The sequence below is a fragment of the Pelecanus crispus genome, chromosome 8 (genome assembly GCF_030463565.1).
Source record: "Pelecanus crispus isolate bPelCri1 chromosome 8, bPelCri1.pri, whole genome shotgun sequence".
In the NCBI taxonomy this organism is placed as follows: domain Eukaryota; kingdom Metazoa; phylum Chordata; class Aves; order Pelecaniformes; family Pelecanidae; genus Pelecanus; species Pelecanus crispus.
Window position 1 is genome coordinate 25,779,519 of NC_134650.1, and position 24,250 is coordinate 25,803,768.

At 54.7% G+C, this 24,250-nt stretch overlaps 2 protein-coding genes across 2 annotated transcripts; both read right to left on the reverse strand.

Annotated features, from left to right (window-relative positions):
- Positions 1–1,094: 1,094 nt before the first annotated feature.
- MATCAP1 (microtubule associated tyrosine carboxypeptidase 1) lies at positions 1,095–15,261 on the reverse strand. Its single transcript, XM_075715539.1, is given in 8 exon segments — positions 1,095–1,259; positions 1,752–1,849; positions 2,621–2,926; positions 3,346–3,478; positions 10,932–11,075; positions 14,816–14,839; positions 14,841–15,005; positions 15,007–15,261. Coding segments are annotated over 8 exon segments (1,290 nt in total).
- Positions 15,262–16,853: 1,592 nt separating this feature from the next.
- LCAT (lecithin-cholesterol acyltransferase) lies at positions 16,854–23,651 on the reverse strand. Its single transcript, XM_009493707.2, has 6 exons — positions 23,504–23,651; positions 20,420–20,576; positions 19,842–19,957; positions 19,407–19,502; positions 18,904–19,128; positions 16,854–17,476 (listed from the first exon to the last, which is right to left on the reverse strand). The coding sequence occupies exons 1-6, from the start codon at positions 23,649–23,651 to the stop codon at positions 16,854–16,856; spliced, it is 1,365 nt and encodes a 454-aa protein (XP_009491982.1).
- Between the last annotated feature and the right edge of the window lie 599 nt (positions 23,652–24,250).

Here is a 24,250-nt window from a genome sequence, read left to right on the forward strand (position 1 = left end):
AAACTTGGAGCTTTTGGGTTTGAGCCTGGGCTCTCTGGAGCCACAAGTTGGTCTGTGCTCCCTTTGCAGGAGCTCAGTGGCTTTTTGGGTTTTTTTTTTTCCTTCTTTTAAATTAACTCTCCCAGGGGTGGCACAGCCCAGCCGCAGGGTTCCATGACTGCTGCAGAGACCACGTATTAGAGACCAGGAACAGCTCAGGGCATCTTCTCCTTTTGCCTGCTTTGATTTATTAATGTTGTCCTTGCCCAGTGTTGTTTTACATACTCCGGTGACCCCTTCCTGCTCCTGATGCACCAGCTTGGAGCCATGCAGCTTTGCCTGTGTGAGATGCACAGTCAGTGGTCACGTGGTGCCAGCCTGGCTTTTGATGCTATCCACAACCTTTTGACCACGTTTCCATTACATCATTTTTATTACACACTTTTTTCCATACATCAAGCCCAATCCCCACCTTGAGTCCTCCTGTGCCTCTGAGCCAGGCAGTGGCTGTACTTGGGGTGCAGAGCGATGGTTAATTGTGGGCAAATATCTGGGGGGGGGGGGAGAGCAGAGATTGGTATTTGGGGGATTAAAGTCCTTCTGCTGCTAGTGATGGGCATGAGGGAGCATGAAATGCATACATGGGGCAATCAGTGGGTGTGGGCCAGCCCTTATTCCCTGCCAGGGCTGCCAGGCACAGCCCAGAGCCCCCAGCCCCATCTGCTGGCCCTGAGTAGGCGTCCCCACACTGCTGGAGCACCCCCCCGGTACCCTAAGGGCATCCCCCCCACATTGTAACTACCCCAGCACAGCCTCCTGCACCTCTGGGGGACCGGTGCATCTTCCTGGCTCGCTCTACCCTTGCTCCCTCTGAACCTTCTTTGGCTCTGTGGAGCCATGCAGCCGTCCCCAAAATGCACAGGGGATGGTGGTGGGGGGAGGAAACACATCAACACTAACCACACCGGCCCTCTCAGCCGCGCTACCCTACACAGTGGTACATGCACAGCGGTCACCCAGGCGCAGGGGGAAGCCCAGGCTCTGCCCTTTCCTCCAGCCCCAATAAATATCCACTAAATGGCACCCCTTGGGGTGCCAGTTTTGAGGGATGCCCCTCAGTCAGGCAGCAGCTGCTCCAGCTCCTCCTCATTCAGGCCATTGGTGGTGACGATGTGGTCCAGCTGCTTCATGTACCGCTCCAGGTCCTGCATGAAATGGGGGATGCGGGCCTTCTCCAGAACCCCAAATTTCTTCAGCCGATTTACATCTTCATAGGAGACCTGATGGGACGCAGGGAGATGGGGTCAGCACTCCCTGCATGCCCATCCAAGGAGTGAGTCTGGCCCCCCCCCCCGGGTCACCTACCCCCTGCCCAAACACCCTGCCTGCCTGCAGGGAGGCACTGGCAGAGCTCCTCAGAGCGCAGTTGCAAGGATGTGTGGTTTTGGTCATTTTTCTGTCGCTGCAGGGACAGGTGACAGCAGGACTGGTGTGGCCAAGGTAGAGGGCCAGCAGAGCTTAACCTGCTGGGTGAAGCCGCTCCTGCAAGGGTCTCCCACAGAGGAGGACAGATTGTCCCGTCCTTCCTTGCATCCTACCCAGCACAGCCTTCCCCTGCTCCACCAAAACCCATACAGGCAGGGAAAGGCAAAGAGGTGAAGGGCTTCCAGCCAAGGGCTTGTTTTCAGGAAAACATGGGACTGTGGAAGCCCACGTGAGCTTTGGGATAGGACAGGGCTCTGGGATCAGCCCCTCCCGGCCCCAGCCATTACCTTTCCAAGTGCAGCCAGCAGCGGGAAGTCGATGGTCTGCCGATGGCGCAGGATGCGTAGAATCCCGTCCAGGTAGACCTGGTCCTTACTGAAACAGCCTGGAAGAGCGGGAGAGGCTGGGAGTGGGAGCCTGGCTCCCTACCACCCTCTGCTCACCCAAATGTCTGCTGACTGCGATAATCAGTGATGGCACTGGATGGGGGCAACACGAGTGTGCCAGGGCTCAGGCCTTGCTGGTGCTGCAGCCAGGACTGTTGCATCCCCAAGGATGAGTGACCCGAGGCACTGGGGACCAGTGCTGGGAGCTGCAGAGGCAGATGGGTGCAGAAGAGTCCTGGCAGAGGGGACGACAAACCTCTCACTGGGATGCTTTCACCCTTCCTCCCACTGGATTTTTTTATTTTTTTTTTTTTAAATGTTAAACCACTGCAAGAACCTAAATGCAGCCCCAGAAATGCTAATTTTTTTCCTGTCCTTTGGATGCTGCCTTCCCAGGAGCTTGTGTGACTCACTCCCATCAGCCCGCAACCACCTTATGGGTCTCCCCATGTGTGTGGGGGTATCCTCCAACACTTGACCCTGAGCAGCCGAACAGCTGATGTGCCAAGACTGCATACAAAAGATCACTGCCATAAAGACAAGTGTAAATCCATAGGAGAACAGTGCCAGGGATGGGAGGGATGCAGGGCAAGGCCACCATTTCAAAAGCTGCTGTGGCAATGGGGTCAGTGATGCTCAACTCACCCAGCAGCCAAACATACCTGCCTCTGGTATTTCTTTTTAAAAAAAAAAAAAAAAAAAAACACCAAACCCACAAAACCCCCTCACCTTTCCCAAACTCAAAGACTTTTCACCCCCCCAAGCGGTACCTGGCTGCGAGGTGTCCGTCTGGCCCCGCTTTGCCCGCACGCAATACTCCCACCGGACACCAGCATCCTGGACATACTGCTCCAGGTCCTGGAAGAGGGCGGAGAAGGAGAGGCGGCTGGCCCGCTCAATGGTGTAGTAGAGCAAGGCTGCCCGCCACAGGAAGGGCTGCTTGCGGAAGAGGACGCTGTGCAGGCTGGCCAAGCCTTCCTCCGTGGGGTTGGCGGGCTTCAGGCTGTACTGCTTGCGGCCCTCAGAGCTGTGCCAGGGCTGGCGGGTGTTGTTCACCCCCCGAATGTAGTGGGTGCCTGGGGAGGAGGGATGGGAGTGAGCGCTGTTGGCCACAGCCTCCAAAAAGCTTGACCCCCTGCCCCCCGAGTCACTGGGGTTGGGGCTGAGACCCAGCATCCATGGGTGCCAGCTCCAGTCTTGGCTGGAGATGCTGCCATGGGACATTTGCTTGCTCTGATGCCCCAGGCAGGGGTGCAGGCACACAAGTGCATAGGTGGATGCCCGACACCCCTTGCCCCACATGCAGAGAGGGACCCAGGTGGCCTCAGCCCCTTCCAAAACCTGCCCAGGAGCACCCCTCTAAGATGCCTCCTTGCAGGACCCCATGGGTATCACCTTGCCCTGTGGTCCCCACAGCCCCCAGGCTGTTACCCCGGTGACAACCAGAGGATGCTCACAGCATTGCCTCGTTCTGCCCTGCCATCGCCCCACTGACCTATCTCATGGCGCAGCATCCCCTCCAGCCAGTGCTGCCGGGCTCCAGCCAGGTTGATGGCCAGCGTCGGCCGGCTGTCCTCCACCATCATCACTGCCTGGGACAGGAGGTCATCGGTGAGCTGCACCACCACCTGCAGAAGAAGAAGGAGGCAACTGGCATCAGCGCTGCCATGGGAGGAGCTGCTCAGCCTGGTCTTGGCTCTAAGCAGAGGCTGAGATGGTGGCAGATGGTCAGAAAAAGCCACTGACGCCACGAGTGGCAATGCCTGGTGCTGCTGCACCATCACCGACTCATGCTGCAGCTGCCCAAAGAAACCACACATAGCAGGAGCAGGCAGGAAGGGCACTGCCGGTGCTGAGGGGGTGCCGAGAGGAAACGGACGATCCCACAGAGGGATGTGTCCTGGTTTTGGCTGGAATAGAGTTAATTTTCTTCCTAGGGGCAGGCATAGTGCTGTGTTTTGGATTTAGTAGGAGAAGAATGCTGATAACACACTGATGTTTTTAGTTGTTGCTAACTACTGCTTATGCTAGTCAAGGACTTTTCAGCTTCCCATGCTCTGCCAGGTACACAAGAAACTGGGAGGGGCACAGCAGAATAGTTGATCCAAACTGACCAAAGGGCTATTCCATACCATGTGACATCATGCTCAGTATATAAACTGGGGGGGTTGGCCGGGGAGCAGCGATCGCTGCTCGGGAACTGTCTGGGTATCGGTCGGCGGGTGGTGAGCAATTGCATTGTGCATCACTTGCTTCGTATACTATTGTTATTATCATTATTATATTGTTATTATTATCATTACTATTTTACTTTATTTCAATTATTAAACTGTTCTTATCTCAACCCAGGAGTGTTTCTCACTCTTACTCCTCCGATTCTCTCCCCCATCCCATTGGGGCAGGAGGAGTGAGCGAGTGGCTGCGTGGTGCTTAGTTGCTGGCTGGGGCTAAACCACAACAGGATGAAGTAACTTCTTCAACCTTTTTACAGCCAGCAAACAGGCACCATGGTGGGAGCAGGGAGCTCCTGGGCAGCCTGGCTCCAGCATCTCTCTGGATCCAGCATCTCCTCCTCTCCCCCGGCTTGTTTCCATGGACTCCCCACAATTTTATGACCATACAGGACCTCTGGAGACGTGCCTGGCCCCGCTCCTGCATCCCCACTAGCATGGGATGGCGCAGTAAATTTGGTCATCAAGTCAACCCCACTCTAAACAACCAACAGTGCTCTCTTTGTTATGGGCCCAACCTCTAGGACCACCCCACCCCCCCCCCCCCCCCCAATAAGCATTCCATGAGGGAACCAAGGCTCTGGCTCCATTTTCATGGACTCTCCTGTGGATTCTCCCTTTCAAGGCTCCAAGACAAGAGCAGCAAGGACAGATCCACACCAGCCCACCCTTTGTGCCAGCCACAACTCACAGCAGGGACAGGCAGTGCATGCACAGGACTGGAGAACATCTTTATACAGAAAAAAACATCTATTTGGGGAAACCTGGCTATCGCAAGTGCTGGAGCCAAGACAGCTACTCTATGTTAACAAGAGTTAACATGGTGGCCAAGCAGCATTTTCTGACCATCCAACTTCAGACCTGCAGCAACTTGAAGCTGCAGCATCACTGGAGAAGACTGGTGGCTCTGCCACATCCCCAGGAGCTCTTGCATGGGAGGTTTGGCAGCAGCAATGCTCGGGACCTTTGGGCACATACCAATTTAATCTCAAAATCCTTCTGTCACATCCATATTAACTCTAAAAAACAGCTATTATTTCACAGCTGACACTTTTCAGGATGAAAATGTGCACACGCACACACACTACGTGGCAATTCTTCTCTTATTTTAAAAAAGGAGAGCAGACTGAATGGGTTTGCTTTAACCCAGATTTATTATTGTGCAAAGCTGCTCATGAAAGCCAAAAGTGCAATGTAACAGAGCAGAGTCTACCACTGGGCAAACGAACAGCATAAAATACTTACAGTGCAATTGCTTACCTGGATTAACATATACCAGCATGAAAGAAAATCCCTCCAACTCCGAGAAAAGACTTGCTAGTTCACTTCTGACTTGTGCATATCTCCTCAAGCTTTATTTCTGCTCCAGTAAGCAAGCCAAAATAAGTAAGGGTTGCAGTTTCGCCACCCTCTGCCACGTCCAGCCATAGACCTTGGTGATCTGGGACAAACCAAGGCAGGAAACTGATCCAGACTAAAACTGGTTTTATGCTCCAGGTTAGTTTCCAGAAAGATCATCACCCCCAGCCACATGAGCTCCCTTGGGGGCTCTTGATGGGAAGAAGACTTTTGGCAGCAGTGCCAGCTTCTGCTAACAGCCCCATCTGGAGCTACGACAGGCAGGGAAGGTGTGACGGCTTCACTGCAAGCAGAAATAAGGAGGTACAAATGAGCCAGGTTTTGGTATGATTTTAACCAATTCCCATCTCTTAGGTCAGCTCCATGTGATAGGGATACAGCCCCGATATCTGACATGGCAATCCCAAATGTGACTAGTGGAGGCTGAAATCCTGGGATGCAGGAGGGGAAAGGGAGAGCCAGGGGACAGAGTTTAAACCAAAAGAAAGATGAGGAATACATTTCATCATCGCAGCACTTTTCCTGCTCCCTCAAAGGATGCTGCAGCACAGAACTGATGCCTGGAGCCTGTGACAGTCCTGGTCCCCAGGTCTTTGCTGCCCGACCTGAGGCTCTTTCAGGGAGCACCGGACACGACACACTGTGTCAGCTGGAGCTCCGCTACCATGACAGAGGATGCTTGGTTGGCTGGGAGTGCTCCACAAGGCCAGGTCCACATCTCGCTGTCTTGTCACACTTCATTGCCCCTGTATGAAAATAAAACCCAAGGAAATTGGAATTTAGGGAACTAGATGGAGAAAAACTAACTTCTGCCCTAGGATAAATTGCTCTCCTTCTTAAACCTGCTTTCCCCCAACCGATTAAAAAAAATACCCTCCCAGAGCTCCTCCTCTCTGCTTTTTTCCATTTTCCAGTTGCTCATCCTTGGCCATGTTACGCTGGATTCCTCCAGGCGCCATCCCCAGGTGACACGGATTCAGCAGCTCCAGGTCCCCCATACCAGTGGGACCTGCTGCAGTGGGGTCAGCCCATCCGGTGAGTTTTGGGAGGCTGGTGCTCGCTTGGCATCCCCCCAAATTGTTCAAGTTTCCCTCGTGCAATTTCAAAAGCCATCTCTGAAAACAACACTCAGAGCACCTACGCAGGTGAAATATTGCATAAACCCAGTTTAACTATATTGAGTGTTACATGGGTAAACGCTCCATGCAGCTCATCTCTGCCGTTCTGGTAACCTCCATCTCTCCCTCCCCACCTGCACTGGCACCTTAATTCCCACCCCTGAAGAAAACACTTTTATTATAACCCAAATATCTGTCCATCACCTGTCCATGGCTTTTTCCTCTGCTGTACTGGGAATGCTGTGTCCTGCATCATATGCTGCATCTTCCCTGTTGTTACCCAGGCTAGCACCTGAGCATCCTACCAGGGCTGAGCTTCCCTAAAGCAGATATACACCCTGCTTTAATAAGCACTAAGCAGCATTTGCAACAGACTGTTCTGGCTTTAAAAAAGTTGATTTTTATATTATTTTGGAGGGGCTTTATGCTACAGGACAAGTCAATGGTCACCAAGCTTGGCATTCCTGTCCTGAGATAGCTAAAGCCACAGCATCAATGATCTGCTCACACAATGCGAAGTGAGCACCAAATGAGCCCAGCCAAATTGTGGAAAGGCAAATGCTGCCCTTCAGTCTTCACTATCGTGCCTGAACAAGAGGCAGACTGAACAGTCCAAAACCAAATTTTTTCCTTTTTTTTTTCCTATCTGAAATGACTATGCACAGGGTGAGCAAAGAAAACCACAGCAAACAGCTGGAAAATAAGAGGCTGCTGAGGATGCTGAGGATGCAATGCTCAGCACTGAAACCAGGTCTTGCACAAGCCCTTTTTGGCAAGGCAGCAAGAGCTGAAATGCAGAATGAAGCATTCCCTGGGATACAGTGTCTGGGCAAAGATCCAAGGGCACAGAAAAATTCAGTTTGCAACAAGCTGGGATACTGCTGGAGGCTGAGCACACAGGGAAGGGTGCAGCTGAAGTCACCTATCTGTGTTTCCAGGAACAAAGGAAAACTCCAAGCAAGAACACCCCAGAGCCTTTAGAGGAAGAATTCGAGTTGGAGGGAGCACTGTTGATTTTTTTTTTCTCTCTAATGGCAAAGAAATGGTAAAGGCAACACAGAAACAGCACTCAACTCAATTATATGGAGTGGAAACTGTCTTTCCTTGTACAAGAGCTCAATGGCATCAAGTGAAGCGACTAGGAAGCAGATTCAGGACAAAGAAGTATCAGCAAATGATGCAACCCACTGCATGATATTTGCAAGGGTTCACAATCAGATAGGCAAATTAACAGCAGGGGTTTTGCAGGCAGAAACATCCCCTGACTCAGGCATAGGGCTGCCATGGCCTGGAGAGAAATTGCCCATCCCTGTCCTAAGGATGGAAAGATCCTGGGATAGAGCTGGGCAGGGGAATGAGAGATGGAAATGGAGTGATCCAGGGGTTGGGAAACAGGATTAGACACCGCTCAGAGAGGTTGAGAGCACCTGCAGCCACATGTACAGCTGCAGGTCACAGTCACCCCACAAGAGCTGACAATATGGATGCACCCAGGGGCCACCACGGTGAGAAGGTGATGGGCAAAACCCCAGTATGTCATTCTTCAGATATCAGGCTGATGACTTTTTAGAGGCATTGGCTTGGGTTATTTTATTTTTTCCCTTTATTTGAAAATGCAGTGATATAGCATTGTTTTTTCTTATTAAACAGAGGTGCCAAGAACCACCCCGTGCTGAGCCAGCCAGCCGGGAGCAATGGGAAGGGACCCTCAGCATCACCAGAGACTGCAGCTTCACACACTCCTGTTTTGCTGCCCGCAGTGCTTCTCTGGCTGCAGCAGTTCATCTGCCTGCTGAGCAGCACCACTTGCCTTATTTCAGGACCCTCTAGCTTTGCAGATGCTGTTACAACAAGGGCTGCAACTTCAGCCAAAGTCCTATGCCTGGAGAAGCAACACCAGCTCTCCAGGTTTGTGACTCTCTCATTCTGAGCAGGATCCCCAGAGCATCCTCATGGTCCACAAAGCTCCTGCTCAACTTTTGTGGATGCAATGGTGGAGAAAGAGCTCATCCCCAGGAACTGAGGGAAGACTGCTGACAGCTCCCCAGCTCCAGGGCACAGGGTCCTGCCTCTCCCCAGCTCCCTGGCACTGCCAGCAGCCTCCCCATCTGCTCAGGACCTTGCATGCCAAGAAAGTGCCAGCACTGAGCAGCTCCAGGGTGAAGAGGCACCACTGATGGGATCCCAGGAGATGCTAGCTAGTGCTATTCAGCCTAACAACATTTCACAAATGAGGGATTGCCATGCAGCACTTACCAACAGGGCCAGGGGTTTCTTTGCTGCAAGCTGGGAGCTCGCCAAAATCTGTACGGAGATCTCTGAGCTCCGGCAGTGTCACCTCAGTCCTAGGCCAGAAGAAAAGCAGAAGAGCTTCAGGATCTGCAGCTCACACCCCAACAAAGAAGCTTTTGAAGATGCAGAGTTAATTATAGTGCAAATACTTACCCACGAGCATGCTGCCTGCAGTGCTGGAAAGCGGGATCCTGCCTTTGCTGAGCAGTGCCGGGGACAAAGGGCAGCTGCCTGCAGTGACTGCCACCAGCCTGGCCACGCTGCCTGCCAGGACTGCCTGCAGGCAGCTGACGCATCAGCAGGTCAGTCTCTCGGCTAACACAAACCCCCGCACTAGAATTTCTTTGGTGTTTTTTTTTTATGAAAGCCATCACAATGAATACATAACAGGAAGGAAATGGCATGGCAGAATAGACAGGGCACAGCAGGTGAAAGTCAGGAATTACAGATACAGGTGCGGGGAGGGAGATACATGTCTGAAACTGCCCAGTTCCCCGACAGGGTGTTATGTTATTAGCAACGCAGAAGTTTCAGCAAGTGTTTGTCCTATATGGGGAGCAAGCTTTGCCAACACTGCTGTATCAAGAACAGATGAAACCCTTCCCTCTTCCCTATCCCAGAGAAATTCAGCAAAATTTCTAATGGGTAACAACGAACAAACCAATGCTTTAAAGGTTTTAAAAGCACTTATCAAAAGTTTTGGATAGAAGAGCCACATATCTCACACGCCGATGTGCAAACATAATTACTGAACCCTGCGTTCCCCTGAGCAAAGGGAAAATTACACAGGGCTGGAAGAAAGCCAGTTGTACACCAATATGTAAGAAAAAAGATGGCTTTCTGCCCAGCCAGAGCTCAATTTGGGTTTAGATTAACAGAGAAGAGAAAAATAGCTGAATTTAATCAATTAATAAAATCAAGACATAGACCACAACTAGCAAGTCATAAGTGTAGGTCTGTAAGTAAGACTGGCCAGTTGCTATGCTGGGTATCAGGACTAGTTCTGGGTACTAAAAGGCAGCTGAATTATAGGAAGAGATTTGCAGAGATCCTTTTTGTCCTAAGCAAAGGCTTAGGAGGGCCAAGGTGCCAAATCCACATCCCAGGGACACCCCTGGGAGGGATCACAGCAAACATCCCCTGGCCAGGTAGGACCTTGGGGAACTGCTCACTCCTGCTTTTGCAGGCATGAAATGTGCCGGGTACCGCCGAGCAAGTTGATGCTTCAGGGAAATGCTCATGAATAACCCTGTTTGGAGATGGAGGTGAAAAGTCAGAGCTAGGAAAAACAGTCTGGCTGAGAGGCAGTGGCGAGGAAGCCCCCGTGCTAGCCAGCACTGCATGGCCTTCTGCGCTGCAGCCAACAGACAAAGGCAGCCCCGGGAGCCAAAAAGCAAAACCAGGTCCAGAAACCCTTCTCACTGCTTGAACCCAGGACAGTGGAAGTGTTTTGCCCACACCTTGCTGGCAGGAAGGGGAAAAAATGCCTCTTAACCAAAGACATGGGACATCCCACGCTGGATGCTGCTGGGGGCACAGACAAACCAGATTAAGAGTTGCTGAACTTTCCCCCCTCCTCCATACCACATGGCTACTGTTGTATCTTAACCACATATTTCCCAGCCTTAAAACCAGAGCTTAGGGTTTCAAAGCACCATAACCCAGCACATCCACAGGACAGCAGGAAATCCCTCCCCCTGGCTTTGCTCTTGGACATGTGAACAAAGGCAGCTGTTGGAGATGTCTGCCATACCACCGCTAACAGCAGTAATTGATGCCTCATGCACGCAGCAAAATGCTCCCCACATGGCCACGCAGACAAGCAGCAGCTCCTCTCTCTCTCTCATAAAAGGCAGATATACACTGAAAAAATCAAGGGAAATTGGTGGGGAACCAGCACCCACATCCTAACGCTGGGGTACAGTGAATGCAGCCAAGCCAGAGATGAAAGGATACAATCGCTCAGAGTAGAAAAGTTTCTTCTTTGTGCCCAAAACATTTCTTAATCTGAGTCCTTTTTATCAGAAAGTAAATATTTTGCAGCTGTATTTTACAAGCAATAAAGCAGGGATGCAGATTACCTCTCCCACACAGCCTTCCTTCTGCATGTACTTTCGGATCACAGACCAGATCTGGCACTTGCTCAGCAGCCTCCCACCCGTGGCGACTTCAAAGCTCTCATAGGTCCCGTACTTCTCCAGGACGGCATGAATGATCCTGATTGCCTGTTGCGCACAGAAACAAAACATCAGTGCAAACACCCTCCCCTTATAAACACATCTTAAAATCCCACATGCAATAAAACCCAGCAGAGATAATCCCTGATAAACACCTGTAAAGTGAGAAATGGTTTTGCAATATCTAAAAAAACAAGGAGACTGAGCCAGCTGGAGTTGGCCACCAGGACAGACGGACACTTAATGCAATCAGCACAACCCACAGTATATTCTTTCTGCTTTTTATCACCCTTGCAAGCATCTGTTGTGGGAACCAGGCAAAGCAGAAGCAAAACGGCATCGTTGTGGCACACTGCTTCTGGAGGTTAAAGCCGTGATTATTTTCATCTTTTCTGCTTTCAGTTCTCCTTTCAAATTCTAGTGCTTGCACAAAGAGGTCTAGCTCATCAGCTTGCTTTTTACTCCAAGAGTTTCTTACTGCAGCGCCAGACTGCAAGCCCAGCAGGAAAGCTGGGCATCACCAGCATTCCCTTTGCAGCGATGCTACTTCTCCCTCTTCAGCCAGGGTCTCAGCACAACCAGCCTGCTGCACACCAACAGCCTTCTAATAAAAGCAGCATGTGCTATTTTATTAGCATTAACATTTATGGAGCATCTATAAACCACAAGCATTTATTAGCACATGTCCTTCCCCAAAAAGTGAGTTTGCACTGCAGACATTTTGAAGCAATGACTTTCCCCAGTCTATTAATACATATGCCAAACTAGATGATGACAACTTTGCACCAGTTCTGGAGTTTTTCCAGCAGTTTTATTCAATCTGTAAACCTGGCTGAGCTGTTGTCAAGCTTCCCAGCCCAGGACCAAGTGCTGCTCGTGAATGGTGGAGGTTTTACCTCCTCCTGCTCTTGTACAGGCTCTGGGCAGTGGCTGGGCCCTGCAGAGGAGGTCCCATCCCCTCCTTCGTCCCTAAGGTCACCAGGATCAGTAGATGGGTGCTCACCCCAGTACCAGCACTCAAACCAACCAAAACCCCGTGAGAGAGGCTTTGTGGCCTGCATCTGGTGAGCAGCCTCTCTGCCCTAGCAGAAGGTCCTGATTTTCCTTCCCTGGACAGTCTTCTCCGCACAGCTGCTTTTTATTCTCGAGTCACTTATTGCAGAAGAAGTTGTGTGGGGTTTTTTTTGTGTTGTTGGTTTTGTGTGTTTTTTCTGTTGTTGTTGTTGAGGGTTTTTTTGTTTGGGTTTTTTCTTTTGTTTGCTGAATGATCAGGATCGTTTTTGCAGTGCCGCAAGGTGTCTCCTGCTGACTGCAGCAGAAAAACGATGATTTCTTCCTCCCACCTCTGCTCAGCCACTTGCTCTCTCCTCCCAGGGGACCTAAAGCACCAAGCCAAGAGAAACCCAGCACAGTTGGTGCCCAGGAGTAAGAACGAAAAAAGGGCACGCTCCCTGCTGACTTCCAGCGCAACATCCCAGCAAGGAAAATTCTTAAGTTACCAAGTTTAGTCTTCCAAGAGGCTGCTGAGCATCCCTGGGCAGCCCAAAATCACACACCCACCATATGCAGCAGAATAACAAATCCTCCAGCCCCAGTTCCGTGCTGGTGCTGTTGGCATTCCTGCAGCAAACCAGGTATGTGATCTCTGGGGTGACGAGCCTCCATGTGGCTAGAAGAATCCTTCTGGTTTATTTAAATTTGCTATTAAAAAAAATAAAATAACCCCCCAGGAATGTGCAGAGCAGCTGGTGGAGCAGCAAGCTGGAAGCAGGGAGCTGGTGTTTGTTTGTCTGCTCTTGTCCAAGGATGCTGGCTTAGCAAAATGTCTCATTTATTTAAACTCCATGATTAATGCAGGTTTTTAAAATAAAAGCAGTTTATAGCTAATAGTTAGCTGGCAAGGAAAAAAGTCTCCCAAAATAAAAGACTGGAAGGAGGTTACTGCAGGGTATGAGCAAAGAAACAGTGACATGAATACTGTCCCATCGCACCATCGCTGGAGAACTTGGAGAAACGTTGGTAGAAACACTCAACACTTAATAGCTCTTGCAAAGGGTTTTAGGATCTGGGATGAGACCATTCACACTGGTTATGAACACTTAGTTTCATTCATTCAAAGCGATGCGCAGAGAAAAATAATCTCAATTATTCATCTTTTACTGTATTGTAAGTCAACTGTACCAAAAGAGAAAGCAAAGGGGGAAATTGCTCTGAACAACTCATTTTACTGCATTACTCAGAGAATGAAATTTACTTAAATGCAGGAAGAAAACACTGAAAAGCCAGCGAGGTCTTTACAGCAGTCAGACCATCTCCCCTGCAACAGCATTGCTGGCACCAGTTTATCTGGGGCAGAGGTACAGCAGGCACTGGAAATGACTAACTGCTTAGAAAGCTGTTTACAGAAAGAGCCTGAATCATCTGGATAATAATTCAGGCAGAGACATAGGAAGTAATGAAAGAATAAGTAAACATTCAAAAAACAATGAATAAATTGGTGAAGAAGTTATTTGAAACACCAGATGTAAGCTCCCAAATAGGAGGTGTAAAGAAATACCTCTGTCTTGCAATTTATTGTAGGAGTTTTTTTTATCTGCTTCCTCGGATGCAGCCAAAAGCGGTCTGCATGGCAGAAAGGATGCTCTTGCCAGAGGCAGGATGCCCAGCCCGAGGAGCGAGCTGTTTTTGGGGCATAGCCAGGCTCCAGCTCCGAGCACAGAGCCTTGCTCTGCCTGCATCCAGGAAAGGCTCATTTGCGGGCAGAGCATCAAGAAAACACACTCCTCCTGCTCATTTCCTCCCCTTCAAGTGGCTGGGTGCTGTTTGCTCACTGCCATCCACACATCATTATTATCCATAGCAGAGAGCAAGTCGGGAATATTTCAGTAGCGTATGAGCAAAGTCTACACCAATTATTACCGTTACTGACCACATTTGCTGATGTGTTAAGGATGCTGCCACACTGGACAATCTTTAGGCCTTCCAGAAAACAAGCCAGTCTCAATCACCAGTTCACTCAGGCTAAGGACCACTTCCCATGCGGTCACCCACGTGCTCCAGCTCCTTGTCTGCTATTTCTACAGCAACAAGTGCAGAAAAATAACAGCAACGTGTTCCTGAAGCAGCACCAGCTCCAAACCTCCACCATGCATCCGTAAGCAAGAGCCAGTCTGAAGCTGGCAGCATCGCCCAGCACCAATATGACCATCACCCACGTCAACCACGGAGCACGTACTATTCCTGCAGGTAGACCAGGTTAGTAAGGAAGAGTTTAAGAAATAACAGGACGAGGGTGCTGAAGGCAGGACACAAAAGATGTGAAGCCGAGCACGATCAGGCAGCAGGCTGTCCGCAGAAGCCAGGAAGGAAAGCAGGCCATTGGGTTTCACGTGTACCATGGACCAGCTCCCAGCTGGCCTGACCATGGAGCGGTCCCACCATGCTACACGCTGGTGGCACCAAGCCGGTGACACCGCCCTACACGAGGACACCCACACCTTCACACCTGCCGGGTTATTGCCCTCACGGGGCAGGAGGAAGGCAGGGAGCAGACGATCCGGGGGCCCCCGCTTCCTCCTCCTCCTAGGCCGAGCATCCTTCCCGGGAACCGCCGGGATGCTCATCCCCTACCCGCGGTAGCAGCTCGGCTGGCAGCAGCACCGGCGGGAGAATCAGGGCACCGGGGGCTCCGGCAGCTGCCCGCAGCGATGCTCGCGGCCCCCGCCCGCGCGCAGGCAGGCGGACACACCCAGGCGCGCGCAGCGCGCCACCCGCCGGCCCCGCCTCACCTGAGCGACGAAGCGATCGGAGGCGGCCCCCGTACTTATCCAGCACGGCGGCGGGCACCGGCTCGGCGTACTCGAACTGCGGGTCGTAGGCGAAGCTGGCGCGGAAGAACCGCTCCCGTTCCGCCTCCACGTTCCGGGGCCGCAGCGCCACGAGCAGGCAGGGGCTCCGCCGCCCGCCGCCCTCCTCCCCCCCGCCCCCGCGCGATGTGGGGCAGGGAGGCGGCGGCGCGCATCCCCCCGCGCCCCCCCGCGCTTTCGCTGCGCCGCGTCCCGGCGCCGGTTTCCGACAGACGCCGGGTTCCCCGCGGGCAACGGGGCGTGGGTCCCGGTGCCGGTGCCGGGGGGGACGGGAAGGAGCAGAGCGGCGGGCCATGGCGGTCCGGCAGGCGCGGGGCGGCGCTGGCGCCCAGGCCGCCGGCCGCCGCCGCCCCCGGGTCCAGCACCATGGCTTCCAGCGCGGCGGCGGCGGCGGCGGCGGCGGCACGTGGGCTGCGCCGGGCCGACCCCCGCGCGGCCGCCCGGAGCACGCGCCGCGCCCCACCAATCGGCGCCGCGCCCGGCGTGCCAGAGCCAATGGGAGCGGAGCGCCTGGGGAGAGCCTCGCCGCGCCCCGCCCCGCCCCGCGCCGAGCCCGCCCCGCCCCCGGCCGCGGTGCGGAGCGGCGGCAGAGTCGGGCTGGGCGGCGGCGGAGCGCTGCGCTCCGAAACGGGGGGCTCGGGGCGCCTCCGGTCGCGTCGCCAAGCCCGGCTGCGTCGCCAGCTCCGTTTGCATCCCCACCCCCCTTTGCATCCCCAGCCCCGGTTATGTCACCAGCCCCATTTGCATCGCCAGCCCCGGCTGCGTAGTTGGCCCCATTTGCATCACCAGCCCCGGCAGAGTCGCCAGCCCCAGTTGCATCACCACCCCAGTTGCATCGCCAACCCCATTTGCATCACCAGCCCCAGCTACGTTGCCAGCCCTAGTTGCATTGCTGCCCTGGTTGCATTGACAGTCCCAGTTGCATCACAGTCCCCAGCTGCGTCACCGACCCTGGCTGCGTCACCAGTCCCAGTTGCTTTGCCAGCCCCAGTTGCATCGTCAACCCAGCTGCATTGCCAGCCCCGGTCGCATCACCAGCCCTGGTTGTGTCACCAGCCCCAGTCATGCTGCTAGCCCCCAGTTGCATTGTCATCCCAGTTGCGTCACCAGCCCTGGTCACATTGCCAGCCCCAGTTGCATCACCAACCCTGGTTGCATCGCCAGCCCTGATCACATCACCAGCCCCGGCTGTGTCACCAGCCCCAGTCACACTGTCATCCCAGTTGCATTGCCAGCCCCAGTCATGTCACCAAGCCCAGCTGCATCGCCAGCCCTGGTTGCACCACCAAGCATGTGGCTTTTCCCAAAGACCTGGGTCCTGGGGTGCCGCCAGGCAGTGAGCGCCTCCATTTTCGGTTACAGCTGGCTTTACTAACCCACTGTGCAAAGACAGGCAGACTCAGCGCTCAGAAGCAAAGTGTGTTTATTATTTTGTAAATCTGCTGATTTCGAGTCACTCTTGCCTTGGGAGCCTAGCTCGTTGCCTACACACTGGCGGCTGGCAGAGGTGCTCTTGCAAGCCATACCTGCTGTGCCATCCCTGTGACACCCCCGTGACCTCCCTGGTAAGTCAGAGCGTGCACTTGTTACATGAGTTGCTCTGTCCCAGGTGAGCAGAGGCTATGGCACTGCAGGCTCCACAGCCTCTAAAGTGCCTAAACATGGCTTGCTAGCGATGAGGGCTTGTGCATACGCCGTAATTCGCAAATGTGATGTTAATGAGCTGGCAGCGCAGTTAATTATCCACCCACTAGTGGGTAGTGACAAGCCTGCCTCTGAAGTATAATTAATCGCTGTTCCCAAAAGAAAAACCAATCAGTGTGGAAGTAGGTGCCAGCCCATCCACCTGAACTGTTGGTCTTGCTCCTTTTCCTTCCAAACTCAGCTCTGAGTCCCTTGCTCCCCTGCATGGCAGCTTGTGGTGGCTACCAGCATGGACGGAAGCTGGCTCTCATTCCTTTCAGTTCTTTTTGGGATCCTTAAGGACCTTCCGTCCAGGTACAATCTTCCCCCCCTTCCCTGCCTCTGGGCTGGATCTCACCTGCCCCAGCTTCCCCTGCTCCTGTGGGCTCCCCAGCAGGATTTCGTTGATGGAACTGAGTGTCAGGTTGCTGAAGACCATGTTAAGGTGGTCGATGCCTCGCAGCTCTTGGACATGCACCTTCTGCTTTTGCTGGTCGCGCCATCGCTTGCACAACTCCAAACTGCGTGTGTTGACGGTGTTGTCCCCATCGCCATAAATCATGTCCACAGGGTCCTCATAAGGGAAACGCTCATCATATATGTACGTCTCCACGGTGGGGTAGCCTGTGCCATAGAGGCAATATATGTCTACCCCAGGAGGCGGTAAGCCCTTCAGAAAGTCCTTCATGTCCTCCCACATGTACCAGCCATCCTCCAAGTTGATGTCGGTGAAGAAGCGTTGGTAGTCCCGGTAGGTGTAATTGTAGGAGGGTGTGGAGATGAAAACGTGGGTCTCAGGCCAGACCAGGCTCGTTGGCAACATCCAGGGGCTGGTGGTGGTCATGCGCTGCTCTTCACGCAGCTTGATGTTGGACATGAGTGGGATGCCCTGATTGTCACCTGCAGGACAGACAGGGGCTCATCAGAAACAGCACTAAAATGTACCCTGGCAAATGGTGCCCCTTGGGCGGCTGTGCTGGGATCAGCCTGTCCAGCAGTGACTCACGGCTGTTCCACCTCAGATCTTCCCCTGCTTACCCCTGCCCTGCCCATGGCCGTACGTCCTCTCCTTCACCCCTCTGGCTGCAGATATCCAGAGCAACCTTCCAAACTCTTCTTTCTGGCATAACATCTCTAGCTGCTAGGAGGGGCTGAGTGTAGACAGACTTGGACATGTGATGGCCCTGACCAACCCAGTCCTGGAGTTTCCTTGCAACCCCAGCACCTCCATGCCTGCCTATGGGGACAGGAGTGAGCTGAGCATGATGAGTATGCTGACAATAGATGGCCAACCCACATGCGTCCTGCAAGTCTCAGCATTTTTGGTGTGTCTGGAACCCTAAGACCATGCAACAATCTCAGATCACCTTAAAAATGTCTCTGGCCCTTGTGGCAATAGAGAAAAATATGAGGAGATGACTTAAGGGTGATGCAAGGGGCCAGATGTTAAAATCTTCAAGCACATGATTTTAATTCCATGCATTTTTGGAGGCTCAGCTTGTGACTTGTAGATATTCTGGGCTGTCAGCATTAGGCAAGTGATTGTTGCTTTCTGGGCTGAAAGGAGACTAAAGAGGAACTGTGTGAAAGGAGATTGAAGCCTGAACAGCGAAGCTTAAAAGCTTATGGGGGATGGGCTTTGAGATGTGGGGAGATCCAAGCAAGTGGTGCAGAAGAGCGTGAGTGTGGTGCAGGAGAGTGTGAGCGTCCCTTGGGTGGCCTCCATGTCCTCTGCTGCAGAAGGGCTGTATGGTTTGGCATGAAGGTCCAGCTACCTGCATAGATGGAGGTGGCACAGATGTCTGGGCAGGCAGTGAGAAGGGGGTGAGCATGCCCCAAACTGCTTCCCTGGCCCCAAGATTTTTGGCTGAGCCCTTTTCTTGCCCAGGATGGGTGTTTTGGCTTTTGAGTAGCACCCCTAGCCCAGGAGTCGACCCTGGGCATGGTGCAGGGTGTGCTGCAGGCTGTCTGGTGAGAGCTGGTGCAGAGGAAGGGGGATGGCCAGGCTGCAGGCAGATCCTTCTGACAGCAGTTTTCCATACACCCAAACCCACGAGCCCCAATCATGGAAACCAGAGCAAGCTCCAGGGCATGCCCTGGCCCACTCTCCTGCTGTCGGGGCTGTGGCAGAAACCTCCATGGTGCTTTCTGCACTGCAGGATGCAGTGGCATCAGTACCAGAACACGAGTGCTGCCTCCACAGACCCCTTAGCGATCTGTCCCCCACCTCTTCCACCACCATGTCCTTCTCCTACCCACCACCCCCCTTCCATTTCTGCAGGAGGAAAAGAAAGCAAAGAGGTGGCTGCACACAAGGAGTCACCCACCAGACGCCAGGACGCGCAGGGGCTTGACGGCTCCTCCCCAGGGAGCACCCAGGGAGATGAAACCCCCAATGTACTGATCTTTCCAGGCTTGTGTCTGCTGTAGCAAGAAGTAGAGGATGTTCAGGTTGCCCATGCTGTGTGCGATGAGGAAGACACGTCGCTGGTACTCATCATGCATCTCCTCGATCAGTGCCTTCAGGTTCTGGAAGTATTCGGGCTGCTCCTCTGCAGACAAGAGGGGCACCAGTTCTTGGCCACGTCACTCATAGCCACAGGGCTCCAGGGCTGACCCTCGGAGCCCTGACCAGAGAGAGTTGTGGGCACAGAAGCCACAAGTGCCATCATGCATTCATGCAAGAGCACCATGAATGGCCAAGTGCCCACCACCATGGGCAGCCATCCCTGTCCAGGGGTTCCTCCACACCAGCCAGCTCACCCAGCCTGTGAGAGCCATTCTGCTTCCCTCTCTGCATGGGTGGCCTGGCCACACACCCCATACTTACGGGGCCTGACCCTCCAGTCGTAGGGGGCTGCCCGAACCGTCTGGTCCCTCACGTAGCCATTGTTCACCAGGTTCTGCACCAGGGTGTGCAGGTAACCTACAGGCAGACAGAACAGGTGGGAATTAGGTCTGTGGTCTTCTCCTGTCAATCTTTTTCCACCCTGGTCCTGGTCATGGCCACAATGTCCTCTGGTAAGACCTGTAGCTTGGTGGCTCAGCCAGAGGTAGTGGCTCTACATGTCTGATGCGCACTGGGGTCAAGGATGGGGTGGTCCCTGCTGGCACTCAAAGGACTGTGTCCCCAAGGCCAACATTCCTCACTCCCAGGTGACCTGGGCTCTCTGCAGAACCAGTCCCTCCTGGAGACACAGAGACCCCTCTCCACTTACAGGGAGTGCGTGGGATCCTGGACACCCCACTCCTCTCCTCCTCTCACCTGCCAGCTTGCTCTGATCCAGGTATTCCACAGAATAGGTTTTGCCGAAGCCAGGCACGCGGATGTGCACACCTGGGGCGTTGGACATTTTCCGAGAGGTTCGGTTGTACACCACCCTGCAGGGACAGGACACAAAGTAGCAGAAGAACCACATCCCCAGAGGATGGGGTGGAGATCACTGGGTGGCAGCTTGGGCCTGGGTGGCTGTTTCCAAGTCTTGTGTGGATGGGGAGGTGGACTGGTACCAAGCCAGCATCCATGCCAACTGCCTGGCATCTCAGGGCAGGAGGCTCTGATGGAGTGGGCTGTGGCAGCCCCCTCTCCCTGCGGCCCCGGGCAGGGTGGCAGCATCTCCAGTGGGTGCTGAAGACAGTCTAACTGGCATGAGCATGTGTCAGGAACATGGGAAAGGGACAGGCGCTTGGAGCAGGAGCCAGCCAGCTGTGTTCCCAAACAGTCCCATGGTGCTCCTGTGGTTTTCCATCTGTGCTAGGTCATGGCCAGGGGGGAGGAGAGGGGAAGGAGAATCCTGGTAGGTCATTTTCCCAGGGAGCTCCCAGGGTGGGGGTGAGCAGTACCTGGTGTTATCGATCCAGCAGTCAACTCCCACTGGCAGAAAGGTGTTGAGGTTGAGCCAGATGGTGAAATAGTCCTCCGTTTTGCGGTAGCACATCCAGTTCACCACGTCTGGCTTGTCCAGTTTTGCTTCCAGCTGGTTCCCAAGACACCCTGGCACTGGTGGCACCACAGAGGGAGAGCAAAGCAAGCTACAGCCCCTGTGGGGCTGCCCAGCCCAGCGCTTCCCCCGGCCCCCTAAGCAGGGCTCCCCTGGCGCTACCCAACCAGGGACACCTGGGGACCTGTTGGAGCAGCATCCCTGGAGAACAGCCTGCTCTGCAGAGGAGTGAGGGTGCTCGGAGCCAAGATGCAGGGCGAGCATGGAAGCAGCACTAACAATGCATCCTCAGGGACCCCCTGAGCTGCCTTTCCCATGGGATGACCCCCAGAGCTGCCACCCTTGGCCCAAACCTGCCAGTCCCTACAAGCACAAAGCATCCAGGATTATTCCCCCCTGCCTGGCTGAGTTTCCATCCTCCTCTCTTTACTGCAGCCTGGGGGAAAGGAGTCGGTGCTGCTCAGGGCTGCCCAGCCCTACCGCATCCCCTGGCAGCTCGGGGATGCACAGAGCCCAGGAAGGTGAAAGTCATCCTGATGCTGGCACCTGAGGCCCATGCACTCTTTTCCTGAACTTTAAACCCTGCGCACAGGCTGAGTGAGCTCTCTGAAATGGTTCAGTGCTGAGCGGAACTATGCCCTGCAGGAATTCAGTGCAAATAGCATGTACAGTAAACACAGTGCAGTTTTAAGCAAGTTTACGGTCTGATGTGTGACCTGGGCTCCCTCAATGGAAGATGACCATCACTAGGGCACTTCGTCTGCCTCTGGAATTCCTGGCAGGGATGGGGCACCCATCCTGGTGCCACCCCAGTATGTGTGCCTGTGCTGTGGGCACAAACTGTGGAGAACATTCCCAGCTGGTGTGCATGAGCCAAGTGCCAGCTCCTGGTGCCAGTGCTGACCCCAAGGGTGAGGACAAGAGGTGAAGGGACTGCAGGGGACAGTGGCTGTGAGCCTGGTGGGATGGGAGCACTGGGTGATGAATCCTGTGGCCCCAGTGGGTCCTGGACTGGCCCACGATGCACAGCTGGGGACAGTGTGGACCTTCCACACTGCTGCAGGCACTGTCTGGTATATGTCCCATGTAAGGCGCTTCCCCCAAGGACAGACTGAGCTGCTTTGTGGCCTAAAGTCCCTATAGATGCCTGCTCTGTGCTGGTCTGGGATCTGGATCTGGGCTGTGCCGTGGCTGTGGGACCCCACAAACATGGCAGGGTGGGAGCCACACTGCTTGGTGTGGGGGCTGAAGGATGCAGGCAAGGAGCATCTTTGACATGAGAAGGAAGTCCCCCATTTTCCCTGGTCCCCACAAGCCTCAGGTGTCCCTGCACCCGGGGGTCCATGGGTGCAGGTGTTTTGGGGAGCTGCAGCACTGTCCCTGTTGCAGAGTGCAAGGGCAGCCTGGCCTGGAGATGCTCTAGCCCCATCCCACCCACTACAGCACCAGCTCCTGCAGCATGCAGGAGCATGGCTGCAGCCTCTGAAAGCCTCATCCCTTGCAAGAGGTGAAGGGGATGTAGTGGTTGCCTCCCTCAACGTGCTTCACAGCTTCCTCACCTCTGTGGCATCTCCCCAGGGATACAGGGAGGGTCTAATCCTGCCTTCAAAGCACCTGGTTGGGGATCAGGCCATCCAGTGGACCCTGGCATAGGAGATCCCAGGCAGGGAGCAGGCAGAGAGGACCTGCCTGGCCAGCGAGAAGAGCGGGACCATGAGCCGCTCTGATGGATCCCGAGGGTGCACAGCCAGCACCCCCACAGCCAGCACGCAGCCCTGAGCTCTGCCTCCCCTTCCAGAGGACATTAGGTAATTATTAAGGAAGTTCCTGTAGGGGCAGAGGGGTTATCGGCGGTCCCAAGGGCACTGGGGGTTTCCGGGACGCCCAGCCCAGGGGGATGGGCTACACATGGATACCGAGCGGCACATGGGGCAGCTGGACCCGGCTGGGCACGGTACTGGGGGCACTGGGAGATGCTCTGACCATCACAAGCCAACCTGAGAAGAGGCACCCAGTGACGATCACCCAGGTGTCCTGGCCACCAGCATGGCCAAGCAAAACCTGCCCGAGGGCACCAAGGCTGCAGACACCGTCCCCTGCTCTCTGATGCCTCTGGGAAGGGAGTTTGCGGGGTCAGCCCTCGGCACTACAGCAGCAGAGATGTTCTGCTTTTTCTCTTCTCTTTTTAAAGGGGAAACTCAGCTTGATTCAAGAAAAAGGAGAAAATACCCAATTCTGCTCAGCAGAGGTTTCATGGCAAAACCCTAGCTCGAGTCCCCAGTGATGGCACAGGGGCAAAGGAAGGCAGAGCCGTGCAGGATGGAGGTACTAGCTGGTGGCTGCTGCTCCCACCTCCACCTCCCTGAGGTGGTGCCCCAACCTCTCCTTTCACCTCCCTGAGCACCTCTGCCCAAGGCTCACTCTCTTCTACGCCATCCTCCAGGCAGGGTGGATGTTGGGTGGCATGTGAGATGGATGCCCTTCTGCAGCTGCAGAGGATGACTTAACCATCACCAGGGAGTGGTAGAAGACACAGAATGGGGTGGGCTTCGGGGGAGCAAGGGGCGGTGGATGCTGGCCCACTGCACCAGCAGCAGCAGCCATGGGAAGCGGCAGATGAGGGTGTGCTGCAGCCACTGTCCCTCTACCAGCAGAGCTCCCCCCTGAACTGAGCAAGCCCTAAAACAACACTCTCTGGACCAGCTGTGACATTTTAGAGCCCCATTTTCTTTCTGGGGTGCCCAGTCTGCACCCCCAGCTCCAGGCAGCTGCAGCAGGGCACAGCCAGCCCTGCATCCTCAGCCCGGCGGATGGGAGGGGACCTGGGAGCCCTGTGCCACCCCCCCCATTGATGGCTCCAACTCCAGATTGCAAAGGGCCGCTGCAGCCAAGAGCTGCCAAGGTGCCAGCAGCATGGCACCCCAACCTCACCTCTGGCTCCAGGGGGCTGCGCGGCACCGGGGTGCCCGTGCTGGCATGACCTTACCGAGTACCACAGGCGGCGTGCTGTTGGTCGGGGGAGCTTCTGGGGTGGTGGTGGGTGGAAAGAGGACGTTGAAGAGCCAGAACTGGGATGTGGGCTGCAGGAGCAGCGACAGCGTCAGCAACGCAACCCCGACGCCTCTGCTCCCCATGGCAAGCTCGGCCGGAATCCTCTGGACGTCTCCAAGCAAAACAGCCTTTTATGTTTTTTACGCAGGTCCAGCCAAGACGCACCCGGGCTGCAGGGGAGGGGAGAGCTCCGAGGGGCTGGCCGTGATGGGGAGGAGGGACGGGGAGGGACGAAGGACTGGCCTTGCGGACATGCCGTCCCCTGCCAAGGCAGCCCAGCGGTGCCCAGGGGCTCTCCGCGCCCCGAGAGCCCTGCTCGGGGGTGCCAGCGGAGCAGGCACGTAATTTTAGCACCTTCCCGGTGCCCCGGCGTCCCTCCACTGTGTGGTGGGATCGTGGCTGCCACGCACTTCCCCCTGCACCATGTTACCCCGGGGCAGCTCAGGGCTGCACGCTCCCTGCCCGCTCCCTGCCTGGGTGAACACAGCACCTCTTTGCTCCTCCTGCCCTTGGCAGGGGGAGCTCGTGCTGCCGACGTGGCCAGGAGGACCCCAAACCTCTGGGAGACATTGGGGCTGGGACAGGCGAGGAAAAATCTGGGCAGCCCCTCGTGCCACGTGGCAGCAGCACGTCCCCCAGTGCCACCCTGGGCACTGCCCCTGCCCCGTGTTGCCCTGCCCAG

Coding starts and splice junctions, on each gene's coding strand:
- LCAT (XM_009493707.2), bottom strand. CDS start 23,651: ATGGGGAGCAGAGGCGTCGGGGTTGCGTTGCTGACGCTGTCGCTGCTC. Junction 19,958..20,419: donor TGCTGGATCGATAACACCAG/GTACTGCTCACC, acceptor CTGTCCCTGCAG/GGTGGTGTACAACCGAACCT. Junction 19,129..19,406: donor CGACTGGAGGGTCAGGCCCC/GTAAGTATGGGG, acceptor TCTTGTCTGCAG/AGGAGCAGCCCGAATACTTC.